The 18,913-nt window shown below is 37.0% G+C and overlaps 1 protein-coding gene across 6 annotated transcripts in view; it reads left to right on the top strand.

Moving 5' to 3' along the window:
• Nucleotides 1–18,913, top strand: part of CCDC150 (coiled-coil domain containing 150) — a 120,739-nt gene that overhangs the window by 88,603 nt on the left and 13,223 nt on the right. For all 6 annotated transcript variants that reach the window (XM_056794141.1, XM_056794139.1, XM_056794142.1 and 3 more), the window contains 4 exons: nucleotides 4,023–4,149; nucleotides 14,839–15,033; nucleotides 16,328–16,396; nucleotides 16,492–16,653. In XM_056794141.1, the coding sequence (XP_056650119.1) occupies nucleotides 4,023–4,149; nucleotides 14,839–15,033; nucleotides 16,328–16,396; nucleotides 16,492–16,653 (553 nt within the window). The remainder of the gene's footprint in view (nucleotides 1–4,022; nucleotides 4,150–14,838; nucleotides 15,034–16,327; nucleotides 16,397–16,491; nucleotides 16,654–18,913) is intronic.

Raw genomic sequence — 18,913 nt, forward strand, 5'->3', positions numbered from 1 at the left:
TTTCCAGTACATTTTACAGATGAGGAAAATAGAATTAAGTAACTTATGCAGCGTCACACAGCTAGTGTCTAAGGGCAGATTTGAACATAGTTGAGTCTTCCTGACTCTAGGTCCAGCAATCTATCCACTGCACAACCTAGCTGCCCTGCACCTCCTACAATAGTATGGATTATTTATTCCTTGACAAAAAATGAAAGCTTTAGGGTCATAGGTGGTTTTGTCACTGTAGTTATATGAAATATGACATATGTAGGAAGTAAACAGTTGGTTGAGAAAATGGTATATTGGGATGAGATTTGGATTTCTAGGCCACAGTTAAAAATAATAGAAATAATGACACTTTTAAAAATGCATTGTTTACTTTAAGCTTTAAAAAATTTTGAATTCCAAATTCTTTCACTCCCCCAAATATCCCCCCAACCACTGAGAAGGAAAACAATATAATTTAATTATACATGTGAAATAATGCCAAACACCTCTATATTAGCCATGTCAAAAAAAGTAAGGGAAAAAAGTGAGAGAATTACATTTTGATATGTGTTCATAGTTCATCAGTTCTTTCTCAAGTGATGGATTAGCAGTTTTCATCATGAATCTTCTGAAATTGTCTAGGAACATTGTATTGATCAGAGTAGCTAAGTCTTTTACAGTTGATCATCATTAAAATATTGCTATGTACAATTGTTTTCTGAGTTCTTCTCACTTTACTTTGCATGAGTTCATGTAAATCTCAGGTTTTTCTAGGATCATGCTATTCATCATTTCTTATACTACAATAATATTCCATCAAAATCATATACCAAAACTTGTTCATCCAAACCCCATTTGATGGGCATCTCCTCAATTTCCAATTCTTTGTTACCACAAAAAGAGTTGTTATATTCTTGTACATATAGGGCCATGTTGGTGAACCTATGGCATGAGTGCTAGAGGGGTCTGTTCCCCTCCCCCTCCCCACGCACACCTGAGAATACTTCTCCCATACCTGCCCCTCTGCCCAGTAGTCCAATAGGAGTGCTTCCTCCCTCCCCTTTCTGGGATAAGTCAGGGACTCACTTATGGTATGAGGATTATAGTTTGGGCACCCAGTCTTTAAAAGGTTTGCCATCACTAAAAGGCCTTTCCCCTAATATTTTATCTTTATTTTTATCTATATAGAACTAGTAGTGATATTGCTGGGTCAAAGGATATGCACAGTTTTATAGTCCTTTGGGCATAGTTCCAAATTGTTTTCTGGAATGTTTAGAACAGGTCATAACTCCAACTGGAAATTCATGAATGTACCTTTTCTCATATTCCCTCTAGTATTTGTCATTTCTGATAGTTATGAGATGGTACCTCAGAGACTATAGATTTCTTTGATTTTTTTTCTATTGAAACTGTCCATTCATATCCTTTGACTAAGTATCAGTTGGGGAATGGCTCTTATGTTTATAAATTTGACTCCGTTCTCTAAATATTTGAGAAATGAAGTCGTTATTAGAGAAACTTGCTATAAACTTTTTGAAATAACAATTATCTATGGGACCTTTCAGTAAAAAATAGTTTCCTTGCTTATCTTTTTAAAAATCAGTTCTATTTTTGCTTTTGCTTTGTCTGATATCATGATTGCTACTCTAACTTCAGTTGAAGCAAAATAGATTTGCTCCAGCTCCTTATTTTAACTGTATATGTGTTTTTCTATTTCAAATGTCTCTTGTTATTGGTTTCTGATTTCTAATCCATTCTGCTATCTACTTCTGTTTTATAAGTGAGTTCATTTCACTCATATTCATTGCTATGATTACTAATTGTGTATTTCTGTACATCCTACTTTTTTCTCTTTAGCCTTCTCTCTCTTTTTACTCTGTTCTTCTAAAATCCGTTATGCCTCTGACCCTGCCTCCCTTCACCTACCCACTCTCTCCCCATTCTCTTCTCTTCCCTTCCTCCTTCCCTGTTCAGTAAAACAGCTTTTGATACCTAACTGAATATATATCTTCAATGTATATATTGCTATCACTTATGACACTTTATTGGCAAAAGATAATTTATAAAGGTCCCTATTCCATTATACATCACACTGAATGGAGTCATCTAACCATATTGATACACTTCCCTCTTTGAACCATTTCATTGAGAGTGAAATCCAAGTGTTGCTCACCACCCACCATCTTCTCCTCTAGTGTAAAAACTTTTCCTTGCATGCCTCTTTTATGTGAAATAATTTTTCCTATTCTTTCTCTCTTCCCCTTATCCTAGCACATTCCTCTTTCTCACCTCTTTAATTTTTTTTTTGAGATCATAGCAATATAATTAACTTATACTTGTGCTTCTGTCTACACAGATCCTTCTAAGTGCCCTAATAATAATACAGAATATTCCCATATAGGAATATAAACAGTTTAAACTCCCAGAAGGCAAAAGCAGAAATAATAATTAGAAGTTGCAGCAAAACCAAATTATGTGTGATACAAGAGAAAACTGTAAAATAAAAGAAGTGAAATTAAGGCCTTTGGAATTAGTGACCTCATCTTTGCTTGAGGTCTTCAAACAAAGTATGGATGGATACTTCATTTATGAACATTGTAGAGAGGATTCATCTTCAGATATCAATTGAAGCAGGTGACCTAGAAGTTCCATGTCAAGCTCTAAGAATCTCTGATGTAGAATTTCAGGAGTTATCCAGTAGGTAAGGGAGCTGTTTTAGGGCTGTCATCTACTTAAATTTGCCCTGCTAAAGAAAGAAGTAGAGCCATATGTTAAGAGACAAAAGGGAAGAGGAAGTTATAAGAGGAAAATGCAAAGAGAAACAAGTTTGGGAGGTCATATCCTTGATCATAGCCATGGGGATGAGAGGAAAGAACTCTGAAAGGCAAAATGTGCCAATAAAGGACATTTGTGGGGAACATTTATAGAAAAACTGAAATCCACATCTCCCTTACCTAAGGTGTTCCCCAGGACTATCCATAGTCCTCTTTGCTTCTCTCTCTGTACTAATTCCCTTGGGAATCTCATCAGCTACCAGATCTCAGATCTTACCCATCTTGCCACAGACTGTCTGCTGGCCTCCAGTCTTGCATTTCCAACTACCTTTTAATTGGATATATAGGAGACATTTTAAACTCAGTATGTCCAAAACAGAACTCATTATCTTTTCCCTTAAATTCTCCCCCTGACCTTCCCTCTTACTGTAGAGGGCAACATTTTCCCTGTCCCTGGGGCTCTCAGGCTAGTTGTCATTCTCAGACCTTCCCTATCTTTGAAGCCCTATATCCAATCTGTAGCCAAGGACTGTTGATTTCACTTTACAATATCTCCTGAATACATCCTTTCTCTCCTCTGACACTGCCACTACTCCAGAAAGGCCCTCATCTCCTCATGCCTTCATTTCTGCAATAGGATGCTAATGGATCAAGCCTCTTCTCCACTCCAATTCTTCCTCTTTTCAGCCACTACATGATTTTCCTAAAGTGCAGGTCTTATCATGTTACACACACTCCACTCAATAGACTCAAGTGGCTCCTTATGGCCTTCAGGATCAAATACAAAATGCTTTGTTTGTCATTTAGTGCCCTTCATAATCTAGCTCCCTACTATCTTCCAGTCTTCTTACCTTTAATGTCTTCATGTTAGAAGTGTTGTCATTTGGAAGAGGGATTAGATGTATTCTTCTTGGACCCAAAGGGCAGAAGCAGACTGGGTAGAAGTGACAGAGAATCAGATTTTAATGTAAGGACAAAATTCCTAACTGAAGAGCCATCAAGTAGAAGGAATTGCCTCAGAAAGTATTAAGATCACCCTTAGACATTCAAGTGGAGACTATGGCCACTTTGGGGATTCCTTAGTGGGATGGGATAAATGATGACTGAACTCTCTTCTAATTCTTTGATTCTATTTTTGTTTTAGAATAGGGATTCTATTCCCATAATCTTTCTGGGAATAGGTATTGTTCACTTTTGTATGAGTTTTTCTTTAATAAACTTAACTAAGATACATTTATAAAGATGATTCATAAACCTTCCTCCCTTCAAAAAAAATAGGGAACAGGTAGCTGAGGAATCCAAAATGCAAGCTGAGATGAATGCTGAACGTATAGATTCTTTGAAAAAACAGTTTCAGTCTGAGAGAGACACTGCCAGGAAAGCTGCACACCGGGAAATAAATGAGGTAAGATATAAGGTTATGAAAAGCTAGTCTCTCTCTCTCTCTCTCTCTCTCTCTCTCTCTCTCTCTCTCTCTCTCTCTCTCTCTCTCTCTCTCTCTCTCTCTCTCTCTTTCTCTAAATCCCTCAAAAAGAGACCTACTAAAAGTTCCAAGACTAATAGTTTCTTCTGCTCCCCATCTCTTCAGTATTCTAATCTCCTTTCTAGATAGCCAGGTGTTGTTAAATAGACTCTTTGTTCTTCATACAATGGCAGTAGGCACTAAAGAAAAAAAGTGATCTGCCTAATGCTTCAAATTAAAAACCACCAGTGTGCAAAAATATTTCCTATTACATTGGTTATCAAGTGTGATAAAGAGACTTTCTGTTTATGTAAATGAAATTACCTTTCTAATTCAGTTAATTAGACCAACATTTATCAAGCACTAAATATATGTGCAACAAATCAAAGCAGACCATCAGTACCTGATATAGTAAATTCTGGTCAAATACTGATTGATTGCAATTAATAAAAAAGAATCCTTGAAAAGGAAAATTACTAAAAATTCATTCTAAGAGACTTGCTTCAAAAAGAAGTAAAGTGACGAAAGAATTCAAAGTAAAGCAAATGCTTCTATTTACTGTTGTGCTAAATACATTAATTCCAAGATTATTATAGTAGTCCTCAATTAGATCCACAACAACTAAAAATAAATTGGCCTTACAATCCACAAAATAAAGAATACTGATCATCTGGATTATGACATGCAACTAGATAGGTAGCCCTTTGAGTTAGTCCAGCTCTATATGTTATATGCGTGTGTGTGTATGTGTGTATCTTGGTCATGAATTACATATCAGCTGGGCCAAGAATTCAATCAGAGGAAGCAGATGGGTTGGATTGTATTTGGAAAATTGCTTAGAGATTCTGGCAATGCTATATGGCTTCAAATCCTGGACCACCACACTTCCCCAAGAATCAACATTCTGAGAGACCTAAAGTGCAATGGATATTCTCATGGTGGGCATAACTAGACGTGACATAATAATACTAATATTAGCTGCAGATATTATCCTGCCACTTGGTCCAATGATTTTTGAATGATGAAATCTTGAGGAAGGAGTTAAAGAATTCATGGGCACAGGTTGTGTTTTCCTCACGGTTGGAGGAGATACAGAAAAGAAAAAATAATTTGGTAAGTGAACAGCTGACTAAGAGGACGATGTCTCAGAAAAGAATTTGGACCATGGCTGAAAATATAGAAATAACAGGTTCCTGTCCAGAGATAACATATACCTAACAAGGGCTGGTAAGATTATATTTGCTAGGTGCCTTGCAAATCCAAACAAAAGGGCTTTAAACTAAAAAGGGTAGGGAAAAGGACAAGATTGCTTACATATATCCCCCAAACTACATACCATAAAGTAGCTCCAATGAAGGAAGAAGAAAAGCAGTTGAAATGCCAGAAGTTCAGAGGAGACAAAATCTCCAAGAATGACCATTAGTAAAGCCAGTGATGTCAAATATCTGCATGGAGTACCTAAAGTTTAGGAAACACAAAGGACTAGTAAATTTAACTTCATAAACATCATTGAAACTTGGTGGGATGAAACTCATGATAACTATGCTCTGGATAGCTACATCATATTCAAAATAAAAAGGATAAATAAAGGAGAAAAGGTAACATTATATAATAAGAAAGTATACAGAAGTCAAGGAACCAAGGAACCAGAGGAGAAAAGCTCAATGGAATGCCTTGGGTTAAAGTCAAAGAAAGGAAAAACAGAAGTGATCTTGTTATTAGATTTCTTCTACAGAAAGAAGAAATAAATTCACTCTGAAATTATTTCTTCTTTCTGTAGAAGAAATCTTGGCATAAAGGCATTTTCATTGCCTTTCATTGCCATGAAATCTGCATAAAGGCAGATTTCAAATCTAGGCATCTTCTAGAGTGCTCTCTCTCTCTCTCTGTCTCTGTCTCTGTCTCTCTGTCTCTGTCTCTGTCTCTGTCTCTCTGTCTCTCTCTCTCTCTCTCTCTCTCTCTCCCTCCCTCTCTCTCTCTCTGTCTCTGTCTCTGTCTCTCTGTCTCTGTCTCTGTCTCTGTCTCTCTGTCTCTGTCTCTCTCTCTCTCTCTCTCTCTCTCTCTCTCTCTCTCTCTCTCTCTCTCTCTCTCTCTCTCCCTCCCTCTCTCTCTCTCTCTCTCTCTCTCTCTCTCTCTCTTTCTCTCTCTCTGTCTCTCTCTCTCTGTCTCTCTCTCTCTGTCTCTCTGTCTCTGTCTCTGTCTCTGTCTCTGTCTCTGTCTCTCTCTCTCTCTCTCAGTGTGTTTCCATGTGTCTCTCTGTCTCTCTGTTTCTGTCTTTCTGTCTTTACCCCCCATATATATATATATATATATGTATGTATGTATCTTACACACACACACATACACACACACACACACGCAAAACAGATAATAACTTCTTGATGTGCTATAATGATAATTTCATCCTTCAAAAGAAAGTGGAACCAACAAAGAGAAATTCTATCCTGCATCTGATTCTCATTGGCAAGATGGGAAATGACCAGTCCTTCCTAGAGTTTGTGCTATAGAAGTAGAGGAAATCTAGGCATGGTAGGACATGCACACTAGATTTTGGTAATGCAGATTTCAAAGGAATCAAAGGAAATAGAACTAAGACAATAATACATTAAAATGTTACAGGAGGAGTTAACCTAAAGGTAGAGAAGATGCTCAAAAATGAAAATCTGAAAACAGAGGCCCTTCAAATGAGAAGTAAAAATGGAATTTGTCCTAAGAGACAAATAATTTTAAAAGGCAATGTACAAATGACTCTAAGATCCTATAAAATACTGTTCAGAGCAGTAAAGTTAAGTAAGTTAAGAATGAGCTGAGTTTTTAAACTACTTTAAGAGAGAAAAAAGATCTAAGGAGAGATTAAGTGGAGTAATGTATGGTAACTGACAAGAAAGAGGAAGCAGAGGCATTTAATTCTTATTTTGCTTCTGTTTTCTCAGTTGAGGAAGATGATGGCTTCTGCACTAGAAACAATAGAACAGAAATTACTAAAAGAATGTCAATGCCCAAGATAAGTCAGGAGATAGTAAAACAAATTCAAGTCACCTGCTTCAGATGGAGTCCATTGTTGGGGGCTAAAAATAAAAATGGGCTGATGTGATAGTTGAGCCCCTATCAGACATAGGTGAATGATTGTGAAAACCAGAAGAGATCCCACAGAATCGGAGAAGAGAAAACTGATTAAAAAAACAACAACAGTTGGTAAACTATTGGACCTGACCTGACTTCCTGGGAAATTTCTAGAATGAATCATTAAAACGATGAATAACTTGAAAGATGTAATGATTACACATTGGCATGACCTCATTAAAATAGTTCATTCCAGATTAACTTCATTTCCTTTATTTTTCACTAATTTAGATGATTAAAATGCTATGTATATGTTAATATTATAAATATTTTAGTAAAGCTTTTGATAAAGATGGAGAAATATAGACCACAATGAAGCAATTAAATACATTCAGAACTGGTTGGAAGATTGGAATAGGGAGCTCATAGCCCCATTGTATTCTGCCCTGATCAAGCCTTGTCTAGGCTATCATGTACAATTCTAGGTGCTGCAGCTTAAGATGGACCTAAGCTACAGAATGTCCAGAGAAGTACAGTCAGTTTAAGTTCTATGAGAATCATCTGAGCATGCCTAACTTAGAAAAGAGATTTGGTAGAAGGAGGTTAACATAGCTTCTTTAAGTACTTGAAGGTCTGTCATTTGGAGGAGTGTTTAGACTTGTTCTATGTGACTCTGGAAGGAAGGAACAATGGGGAGAAGTTGCAAAGAGGTCAAGTTCATCTTGTCAGAAAATCATCCTATTACAGATGTCCAAAAGGAATGCATTGCTATTCTAACTCAAGTCATGATCATTTCTCTATGTTACCAATAGTATTCAGTAGGAAGCAACAGAAAGAGAAATTTCATGTAAAATGACTACAGACAGGATAAAATACTTGGGATTCTACCTGCCAATACACACACAAGAACTATATAAACATAATTACAAAATATTCTAAATAATTGGAGAGATATTAATTGCTCATAAGTAGGCTGAGCCAATAGAATAGAAATGACAATACTACCCAAATTAATTTACTTATTCAGTGCTACACCAATCAAACTATCAAGTTATTACTTTTTAGAGTTATAAAAAATAGTCACAGAATTCATCTAGAGGAATAAAAGGTCAGAAATATAAAAAAAATTAGTGAAAAAAAATGGAAGAGGAGGCCTAGCAATACCAGATCTCAAGCTATACTACAAAAACAAATCACAATCATCAAAACAATTTGATACTAGGTTCCCAATAATGCCATTACTATTTCTGTGCCCCCCAAATTGTACCAAAAAAGAAAAGATTCATATATAGAAAAATATTCATAGCAGATCTTTTTGTGGTACCAAAGAATTGGAAACCAAAAGGGTACCCATCAATTGGAAAGTAGCCAAACAAATTATAGTATATGAAAGTGATGAAATGTTTTTTTACTATAAAAGATTGTGAAGGAGAATGATATCAGAAGAGTCTGGGAAGACTTGTATAAACTGATTCAAATGAATATAACTAGGAGAATAATTCATACAATAACAACAATATTATAAAGATAAACAACTTTGAAAGCTTTAGGAAATCTTTCAATACAATACCCTACTACAGTTTCAAAGAACTCATGCTATCTTCCTCAAGATAGAAAACTGATGGACTCAGGGTGACAATTGAAGCTTATTTTATTTTCTTTCTTTTTGAACATTACTAATATAGGAATTTGTTGTGTTGGATCATACATATACATATATAGATATAGATATAGATATATGTGTGTGTGTGTGTGTATGTAATGGGTTTTATTTTTCTTGCCTTCTCCATGGGTAGGGAAGGAAGGAGTTGGGAGGGAGAAAATTCAAAATAGAAAATAAAATTGAACGTGAAAAAAAGGGAAATGGTAAGCTCCCCCTTCTTAAAGGTCTTTTGAACAGAGAGGTCAGATGACCTCTTGTCAGGTTTGTTCTAGTGGGAATTGTATTCACATGTTTGATTGGACTAGATGGCCTTTGAAATTTTTTCCAGAACTCAAATTCTGTGATTCTACTTTACTGTGTTCCATTGAGCACAATAATAGTTGGGCACAATAAGTGGTATTCCACTTGGATAAAGGTTATCCAAATAATGTATAAATAGAAAGGAAGTAGGCTGATTATATACTGAGGGAAGAAGATAGCAAATGGACAGTCCATGGACCCACTGGTACCAACAGAATATTTTAAAATCTACAGAAGAGATTCCAATATGTTGGGATTCTTTCTATAAGGAGAATGTATGCCAACAGACAAGAATCACACTGGATGGGGGCATCTAGGTGACTCAGTGGATTAAGAGCCAGGCCTAGAGATAGGAGGTCCTGGTTTTAAATCTGGCCTCAGACACTTCTCAGCTGTGTGACCCTGGGCAAGTCACTTAATCCCCATTGCCTAGCCCTTACCACTCTTCTGCCTTAGAACCAATACACAGTTTTGATTCTAAGGCAGAAGATAAAGTGTTTTTTTTGTTTTTTTTTTTTAAGGAAAAGGGGGGGGGAAAGAATCACAGGATAAAAAGGTGTGAATGTGTTTTGATATGAAGCTTTGGATGGGATATCAGTGCCACTGAGATCACAGACTCATGGAAATTAAATCTGATACTAATGTGTAGGCTAGAGAGAAATGGAAAAGACTATTGGTAGGGAAACTATTGAATTATCTTCTCATGAGATTAATTGGGGCCTGGATTAAAGTAGAGAGTGTTCAGATAGTGAAAGGTCAACTTGGATATTTCAGTAGAAAAATAATTTAAATTGATGACTAAAATGGATTTATAGAACAAAAGAGAAAGAAAGGTCAAAGACTAATTTCAGGGTTTTGAGCTTTCAAAGGCAAAAGGATGAAAAATAACAGAAATATCTGATATAATTTTTTCCAGTTTCATGTATTTTTAATCAAAATTCCTATCTTTTTTGCTTTGTAGTCCTTCTCCTCAAGCTTTTGGAATATTTCAGAATATGGAATGTGTCTTGGTTTTCATAAGGGCTAATAACTTTACTAGTACTCAATTTAGCAAATGCATTTAGAAGGTGCAGTTATCAAATATAATTCTTTTCCCTGGAAAGCACAAAAACAATATGGATCTCCTGTTTCATTGATTCTTACTTTCCACCAAGGTCTTAAAGTTCTCCTGATTCACAAAAAGGAAAATTTGATGTTGCTAGAGGGCAGCCCCCTTATATATCCATGAGTTGCCCTTTACTTAGGGATGTCTATAGGGCCCCTCAGACTAATAGCAGTGCCCCCTGGTTTGGATTACCCTCCCAGTGAAATTCATCAGATTCCTGGACAAAAAACACTCCAACCTTCTGGCGCATTCCATTTTCACCCCCACAGAAAAACCTATACAGACATCCAGCCTTATTTTTCTACTTTAAGGATTTAGCATCACTCTGGAAAGGAAATGCACCTGGAATTAATGGACAGACAATCCCTTTCCTATTAGACCTGCACAGTCTGAAAACACAATTATAATAGGGCAGTATCCAAATCCTTTTCATTCCCATGTCCTGGCTTTACTTCTTTTTATTCTAGGGGCCATGTATGCTATTCTTAAGTTCTTCTCTCAATAGAAGGCCAGATACTCAAATTTTGAACTTTGAACATCATTCTCAACAGTATTTACAAGACTAGTGCACCCCAAGAAATATTCCATCACTCATGAAAAGTTAGATTCTGTTAGATGCTTCTGAGGAAATCCCCCTTTTCTGATTAGGAGATCATTTTAGGACTCTTGATCTTAGGAATTCTCAAGGGAAAACCCCCAGTATCTCACCACTTGACCATAAGCTTCCTAATGGTTGGTCAGTTACTTCATTGTATTTTCAAGTCTTGGGCTAGGAATTTTGCATTATCCAAGAACTCTCCTCTATGTCATACCAATGAGCCCTTGCAGCATCTGTGTCCTTTTGCACCAAGGTGGCCTTCATAGGTTTCACTCTTGGTTCTAATGTGATCATTCTATCTCTCCAAAAAGAATGGGCCAAAAGGGCCTCTAAGTGCCATCTCATTGGTCAGTTCAAGGGAATGGTTTTTCCCAAAACAGTTGGTCCAGTCTCTTGGAAAATCCCATCAGTGAAACCTATTCTCCAGTGTATAGCAAGGAGCATATCCATACTCTTTATGAAATGCTATCAAAAGCCCCAAATAAAGGTTCCAACCCTTGATTATCATCAAGAACTACTTTGATCAATGTCCCCTATAATTAGATAATTTTAAGTTTTGATATGATTGTGGTACATGTCAAGTGAAAATGTCCTTTACATAGAGATACAGAACTGTAACTTCGTTTTGAGAATACAGGACTAATTGTCTCTATTGGAGTAAACAAAATATGATTGTCATGTCCTTTTTGGTTATCCTTTGTTCAACAAAGGAAAAAGGATCCTTTGATTTGGGAATTGTATGAGCCAACAGACACCTTCAGTAGACACAGCAGGGCTAGAAATAATATTAACTAGTGACAAGGACAAATTAAAAAGTCAACAATCCCAGAAGAGTATCATTTATCTTCAAAGGTTTCCATAATGTCTTGAATTCAAAGGTAGATAATGTATTGTAAAGGGTAAAATCATGGCTGAGACTGAATATAATAATTATTTTTGTCACCAAGGATTTAATTTATAAAATCCTAATTAAAAAAACCAAGTCAGCTGGAAATTTTATGTTGTTTTAATTGGTAGTGGAGGAGATTAAGGAGAAGGAAGAAGGAAAGGAGTTGGTTTTCTCCCCACCCACTCCCTCCTGGCTGGTACCGAGCGGGGAGACTAGGAGATAAGGTTTTGGAGTATGAAGGAGGAAAGAATCAGCCTGACCTCCAAAGGGGCTCAGCTAAGATACCCAAACCTGAAATAAGCTCCAGGGCAAAATTCACCACCAAACTCAGACAATAGCCACCACCATGCCAAGATGTCGGAATGCCTAGCACGCTGCCAGCCAGAGTCTTCTCTCCCGGGAAAGAGCAAGAGAGAGGAAGTGATGTGCCTTATATAGACAGTTTTACATCACTTTCCTGTGTCTCATCTGTACCAATGATGACTTAGCTTGACTTAGGACAGCTCCTTTTTTATTGCACATGTCTGTTGAAGGCCATTTCCCCAGATAATTAAATCTTGAGTTTGATGCAGACCTTCCTAATCCTGTTAAACTAAGAAGGGTGGAGAATGTAGAGTTTCTAAGATCTGATTCTGTTATTCCAAGTATCACCATTGTTGTTGATCAAGAAATAGTTAAATCAGATCTTCTAAAGAATGGTCTAATTAGGGTGGAATAGTTTTAAAATTCACAATCATCCCCCTGAGGTCCGAGGAAGACTAGTCTCTCCGATGGGTCTGGTAATCATACCAGCTATGAAATTACAATAGTTAGAGATAAGGGGGAAATAGGGGAGAGAGAGACAGAGAGACAGAGAGAGAGAAACAGAGACAGAGACAGAGACAGAGAGAGAGAAAGACAGACAGACAGACAACAAAACCAATGTTTTGCTGGCGCATTGACAAAAGCCAATTAGGGGGCAGTCCCCTTTGGCATAAGAATATACATTCAAAATAAATGTTCAATCAACCAAACCCCAAGGTTCATTCTTGATTTTGATGTAATGTAGGTTTTCTGGCATCTTTCTGCAAAAGTTCATTCTCTGGATTTAGGAGTTAGCAAGCTTCTTCCTTGAAGATCTTTCTCAAACAAAAAAAACTTTTCAAAATCTTGGATTTTTATTAAAATACAATCCCTCCTTGAAGTGGGTATTAAAAAAATTCAGTTCAGCTCAGGATGTATTGTTGAGTTATGGGGGTGTATGAGTCAGTTATTAAAAGAATTCAAAAACAATAAAAACAAAACAAACAAAAAACAAAACAAAAAATATATAAAGGGAAAAATATGGAAGAAAGTTAAACTTTTGGGAGAAATGGAAGGGAAAAAAATTCAAAATCAGAATCAAAATACCAAAATCTATGTATATAAAATGTTGAGTAAGCAAGAATAAATTCATAATAGGCCCTTGTACAGGTCCAATTTAAAGTAATTTCTACCCCACAAGTCTGTAAGAAAGAATGCATAATATTTCACTTACCCATTTGCAGCCAAGACTACAGGAAGTTGCCATACTATAAGAAGGAAAGGAACTAGAATTCTATTTTGATAGGGAAGCGTCATTCCCTAGTCTGATTTTTTTTGTTCCCAGGGACATAGGGAACCAGCATGATAGTCAATTTTGGTACTTGTATGAGTATTTCACAAAGGGTGCAGATACAAGGAAATCCTATGACTTAATATATGTCAAGCGTCGCAACCTCAAGCCCACATTAGTATTTCCTGTGTGCTCTTTTGGCACTATTCAGGTTAAGTCTGTGCTTCTTATTTTTATCCCATTTCCTGGAATCAGACACAAACATTAATCATAGTCCCATAACATTTTATCAATAAATGGCAGGTTCCCACAGTTTAAAACTTTGGGATATGTATTGATATTATAGCACACACACACACACACACACACACACACATATATGTATATATATTAAACTTATATTACTATAGAGAGAGAGAAAATATTTAATTGTATGTATCTTTAGTACAAGAAATGAGGAAAGGGGGAAAAATAAAATATTCTAATTGAAATAAAAGAAAAGCAATAATAAAAAATAAGGGAAAAAGAAAAAAATCAGGAATTCAATGTGTTCTCAAAACACAACATCCACTTGTCAATGGATTATTACCTTCAATGCATGTGATAGGATACAGTCAATCAGTCTCAACAGAAGATGCTCTCTTTACATGTGAGCAATGAATTCAAGAGTCCTTCTCTCCAATCTTTATAGACATTGGAGTAGTCGACAGTATTTGGAATGGTCCTTCCCATGAAGGCTGAGTTGCTCCAGTACGCTGGAAATGCTTAATATACACCTTGTCTCCTGGGTTCAGGTCGTGAAGTGAAAAGTCTAGTGGTCTGGCTTGTACTGCAGTTCTGGATTCATGGAGTTCACACAGTTTGTGCTGTAATTCCTGTATATAAGAATAAGACCCTCTTATTTTTAACACTGTCTCCATGAATTAAACATAAGCAGTTGCTGCTGGTAATTGGGTGTGCCTTTTCAAACTACAAACAACAACTGAATTATTTTCAGAACTTCCCTTCTGGGAGACTTTTGAGTTAGACTCATGGCTAATTTCTGAGAGTCAGAGTAAATGCTTCAGCACGCCAGTGATCTGTGATTTCATCAGTAGTAACTACTTCTACCAACATAGATTATACAACCCCCATACATCTTAATAATCTTCCATATTTATCAAGGTTTAAAACTTCATCCCCCAGAAATCAATCCAGTGATGACCCTCTTGTAGTTACTGGATTTATTCCTGAAGCCTTTCTAGTTTGGCATGAGACTTCACAGATCTTGTGCTCTATAGCCTTCAACCATCCAGAGAAATCTCCATGACATAGTAAGGCATCCAACTTTCCTGCTAAATAAGAATATAAGAGAAAGAAAAACTATGAAGTTATTAATATAAGCTTATATAACTGAAATGGAAGGTGAAAGTATTCTAATGGTTTTATCTATGCCCTACAGCTGAGGAAAGCCCTTGATGATGCCAACTGCAGATCAGTGGAAGTATCCAGGACCAACAGAGAGTTGCGACAGAAAGTGACAGAACTAGAAAAAACATTAACCACTCTCAAGGAAAAATTAAAGACCCAAAAGGCCCAGATCAGGCACCATTTGTCTTCAAAGGCTCAAAATGTCCAGAATACAGAGAGAATGAAGGTTGTATGAAAGCCCTCTGCCACAAGGAATTATCTTAAGACCCTCTGTTAATATTGTCCCCTGAATTGAAATATAAGCATTTGATGCCAGGAGAATGCATTTTCAGAATATTTAATAGCTTGTGGTGACCTTGGGCATTACTAATAACAACTATGAAATGGGAAGGTCTCATAACAGAGTCAATGTTTATTAAGTGCCTACTATTTGCCAGGCACTGCACTAAGGACCAGAGATACAAAGAAATGTATATGACAGTCCCTGCTCTCAAAAAACTCATCTAATGGGGAATTCAAAACATAAAAAGAACCTGAAAAGTGGGAGGGTTGAGGAAAGAGGTTACCTAGCACCAGAACAACATGAAGTCCTACAGCAGGGGTGGGAAATGATCTGAGGAGGTAAGTTTCAAAGATTATTTCATCTTGAAGAATGATGAGTTTCTGGAGACCATGAAGTCAAGGAAAGCAACTGGGTGAGAAATGATGAGGGGACTTCCCTGACTACTCTCCTTAAATGATGGAGTACCAGGGAGAAGTTCTATAGCCAAAGGGCAAGAGGAGCCAAGGGATGAGGTGCTGAAGAGGTATATGAAAATGGATTTCATCTTGCAGAATGATAAATTTCTGGAGACCATGAAATCTAAGAAAGCAGCCAGGTAGGAAATGATGAGAATTCCCAAGATGTCCTCCTTAAATGGTGGAGGATCAGGGAGGACCTCCCAAATGTCTATGTCCTACCTTCTCACACCAAAAAGGAGGAGGGATCCAGGGCAGGTGATGCTGAGGAGGTGTGCTTCAGAGTTGATTTCATCTTTCAGAATGATGTGTTTCTGGAGATGTTAAAAACTAGGAAAGTATTCCCTGGGTGACTTCTTTAAATTATGGAGGATCTGAGAGAAGCTCTCCAGTGTCCACCCTCCACCCTCTTTGATCAGAGAGAGGAGCGCCACAGGTTCCTGAGAAGGTGCATTTCATAGCTGAATGAATCTTGATTAATGATGAGTTTCTGGAGATCACAAAGCCCAGAAAAACTACATTGTGGAAAAGAAACAGTCTATTCCCCCTACCCACAGCAAATATTGCTGTAAAGGTATGTGGTTTCCCTGTAAAAATGGGGTATGTCCTGGCCACTGAACCATTCCTTCTCACATTAATCAGACTGAAGTTTGTTCTTCAGTGCCAATGGACCAGTTATGAAGAAAAGACCACTCTTTTTATATGGTTCTATGTATCCTACTGGCAAGTGGGACAAGCAAATTTCCCTTGATCTTACTTACATTATTCCCCATTTGTTTCAGCAAATAGAAAGTGAATTGAGGCAAATGGAGCTAATTAAGGATCAATATCAGAAAAAGAATTTTGAACAGGTAAATACTTTTTACTAAATGTGTGTTTATCTTGAACTACAAAAGTCCCACACTTGCTCGTGATCATTTTAGTCTTTGTTTTTGTGCCTTTGCAGTCATTAAGCATCCAGAAATTTGTGGCTGAAATGGCCACTCTACAGCGGGAAATGCAGATATTAGCAAAGAGCCAGCATGATTCCTCAGCCCGAAATAGGCAACAAGAAATGCGAATAGAGGCAGAACGAAAAATGAGGCAAGAGTGGGAGGCTCGGTGCCAGGTAAAGAGGTCCTGTTTAGCCCAGAAGTTGAGTCATCCATGACCATAGGCTGAAGTTATAATAACTGATGCTTTTCCTGAAAATAGTGTAAAAACCTTATGCCACCCTCATATACACAAATATAAAATTTGGGCATATGAACTTAACAATACTATAGCATTACCTACCAATGTTTATCGTTTATAAAAATAGAACTCATGAGTTTATTAGAACAAAGCCCTCATTCTTAAAATATAATTGACTAAATATGGCCTAAAAAGATATTTGAGTACTCCTTTTTCAGGGTCTTCCCATTTCTTAACCTCTGCACTGTAAAAAGTATTGCTTTTCTAGTAGTATAAGTCCACAAGCACAGGACTAAAATTGTTCTGAGTGCTAGAGACACAAACTTAACAAATAAAACCTCTGTAAGCTCAAGTAGCTCACATTCTATTGGTGGAATCAACATGATCCTATATAGATATTTGGAGAATAAATATATACAAAGTATTATAATGCACGGTAGATTATAGAGGGAAGATCTTGAGAGAAACGAGAAAGTTCTTTAATATATGTTTAAAATTTCACTCCCAATTACATTAAAAAAATTTAACATCTATTTTTTAAATTTGATTTCCAAATTCCCTCCTCTCTCATGCTTCCCCTCTTCTTGAAAAGGCAAACAATTTGATATTTATTATATGAAGAAAGGCTTTAGGTAAAAGGCAGAGAGCATCCTCTGTATCTTTTTTTCTATTTATTTTTTGTCACATTTTAAGTTCAGAGATGTCTCCTTCCCTCCCCACTCCGAACTAGAGAAGATACTATTTGACAAAGATATACAGACAAGCATGCATGAATATTTATTTAAACACCATATCATGCACACATCTACTTATTAGCTCTTTCTCTGGAGATGGATGTTCATAGTTATTCATCAAACAATATTTCTCTTGCTATATACAATGTTCTCTTGGTTCTGCTCATTTTGTTCTTTATTATTTTTTGCAAGTGTTTCCATGTTTGTTTCTTTTTAAACCCTTACCTTCTGCCTTAGAAGGGTTCTAAGGCAAAAGAGTGGTAAAGGGCCAGGCAATGGGGATTAGAGTGACCTGCCCAGGGTCACACAGCTGGGAAGTGTCTGAGGCCAGATTTGGTCCTCCCATCTCCAGGCCTGGTTCTCAATTCACTGAACCACTCAACTGCCCCCCCCCCTCATGTTTTTCTAAAACCAATCTGCTTATTGTTTCTTACGGCACAGTAATATTCCATTCACAATTATATACAACAACTTATTCATCCATTCCTCAACAGATGAAAATTCCTTCGATTTCCATCTCTTTGCCACCAGGAAAAAAAAAAAGCTGCTATCAAATATTTAGAATAAATGGATTCTTTTCCTTTAACCCTGATCATCTTGGGAAACAGACCTATCACTAAGGTCAAAGAGTATGCACAATCTTATAACTCTTTGGTTGTAATTCCAGATTGCCCTCAAAAATGGTTGGATCAGTGTATTAGTGTCCCATTTTTCTACATCTCCAAAATTTATCATTTTCCCCTTCTATCATTTCTATCATGCATTTTGAAAAAAATGAAGGACTCAGCAGGGCAGAGGTGAAAAAGGCATGCATTCCAAGGCATGAGGAGCAGTCAGTATAAAGGCATATTACCCAAACAGAGGGTCTTATAGTTTATCCTAGAGATAACAGGGCAGTCAGATAATATGTACCTTACCATGTACCAGTTGACACAGTTAAGTGGTACAATGCATAGAATGCTGAACCCAGAATCAGGAAGATGTGAAATCAAATTCAATCTCAGATATGTACTAGCTATGTGACCCTGGGCATGTCACTTAATCCTGTTTGCCTCAGTTTCCTCGTGTGTAAAATGAGCTGGAGAGGGGGAAAGTACCTTTGCCAAGAAATGGGGTCACAAAGAATCAGACATGACTGAAATGACTAAACCACACCAACATATGCCAGACACTGTGCCAAGTGCCTGAGATACAAAGAGAGGCAGAATGCTATCCCTGCCTTCAAGGACCTCATGATCCAATAAGGGAGACAGCACATAAACAGCTTTATACATACAAGCTATAGATAAAATAAAGAGGAAATAATGCGCAGAGGGAAAGCACGAAAATGAAGGAGGATTGGCAAAGACTTCTTGTAGAAAATAGACTTTTAGCTGAGCCTCAAAGAAAGCCAGGGAAGCCAGGAGGCAGAAATGAGAAGAGAAAATTCTGGGCCTTGGGGGCATCCAGAGAAAATGCCCA

The sequence above is a fragment of the Monodelphis domestica genome, chromosome 4 (genome assembly GCF_027887165.1).
Source record: "Monodelphis domestica isolate mMonDom1 chromosome 4, mMonDom1.pri, whole genome shotgun sequence".
Taxonomy (NCBI): domain Eukaryota; kingdom Metazoa; phylum Chordata; class Mammalia; order Didelphimorphia; family Didelphidae; genus Monodelphis; species Monodelphis domestica.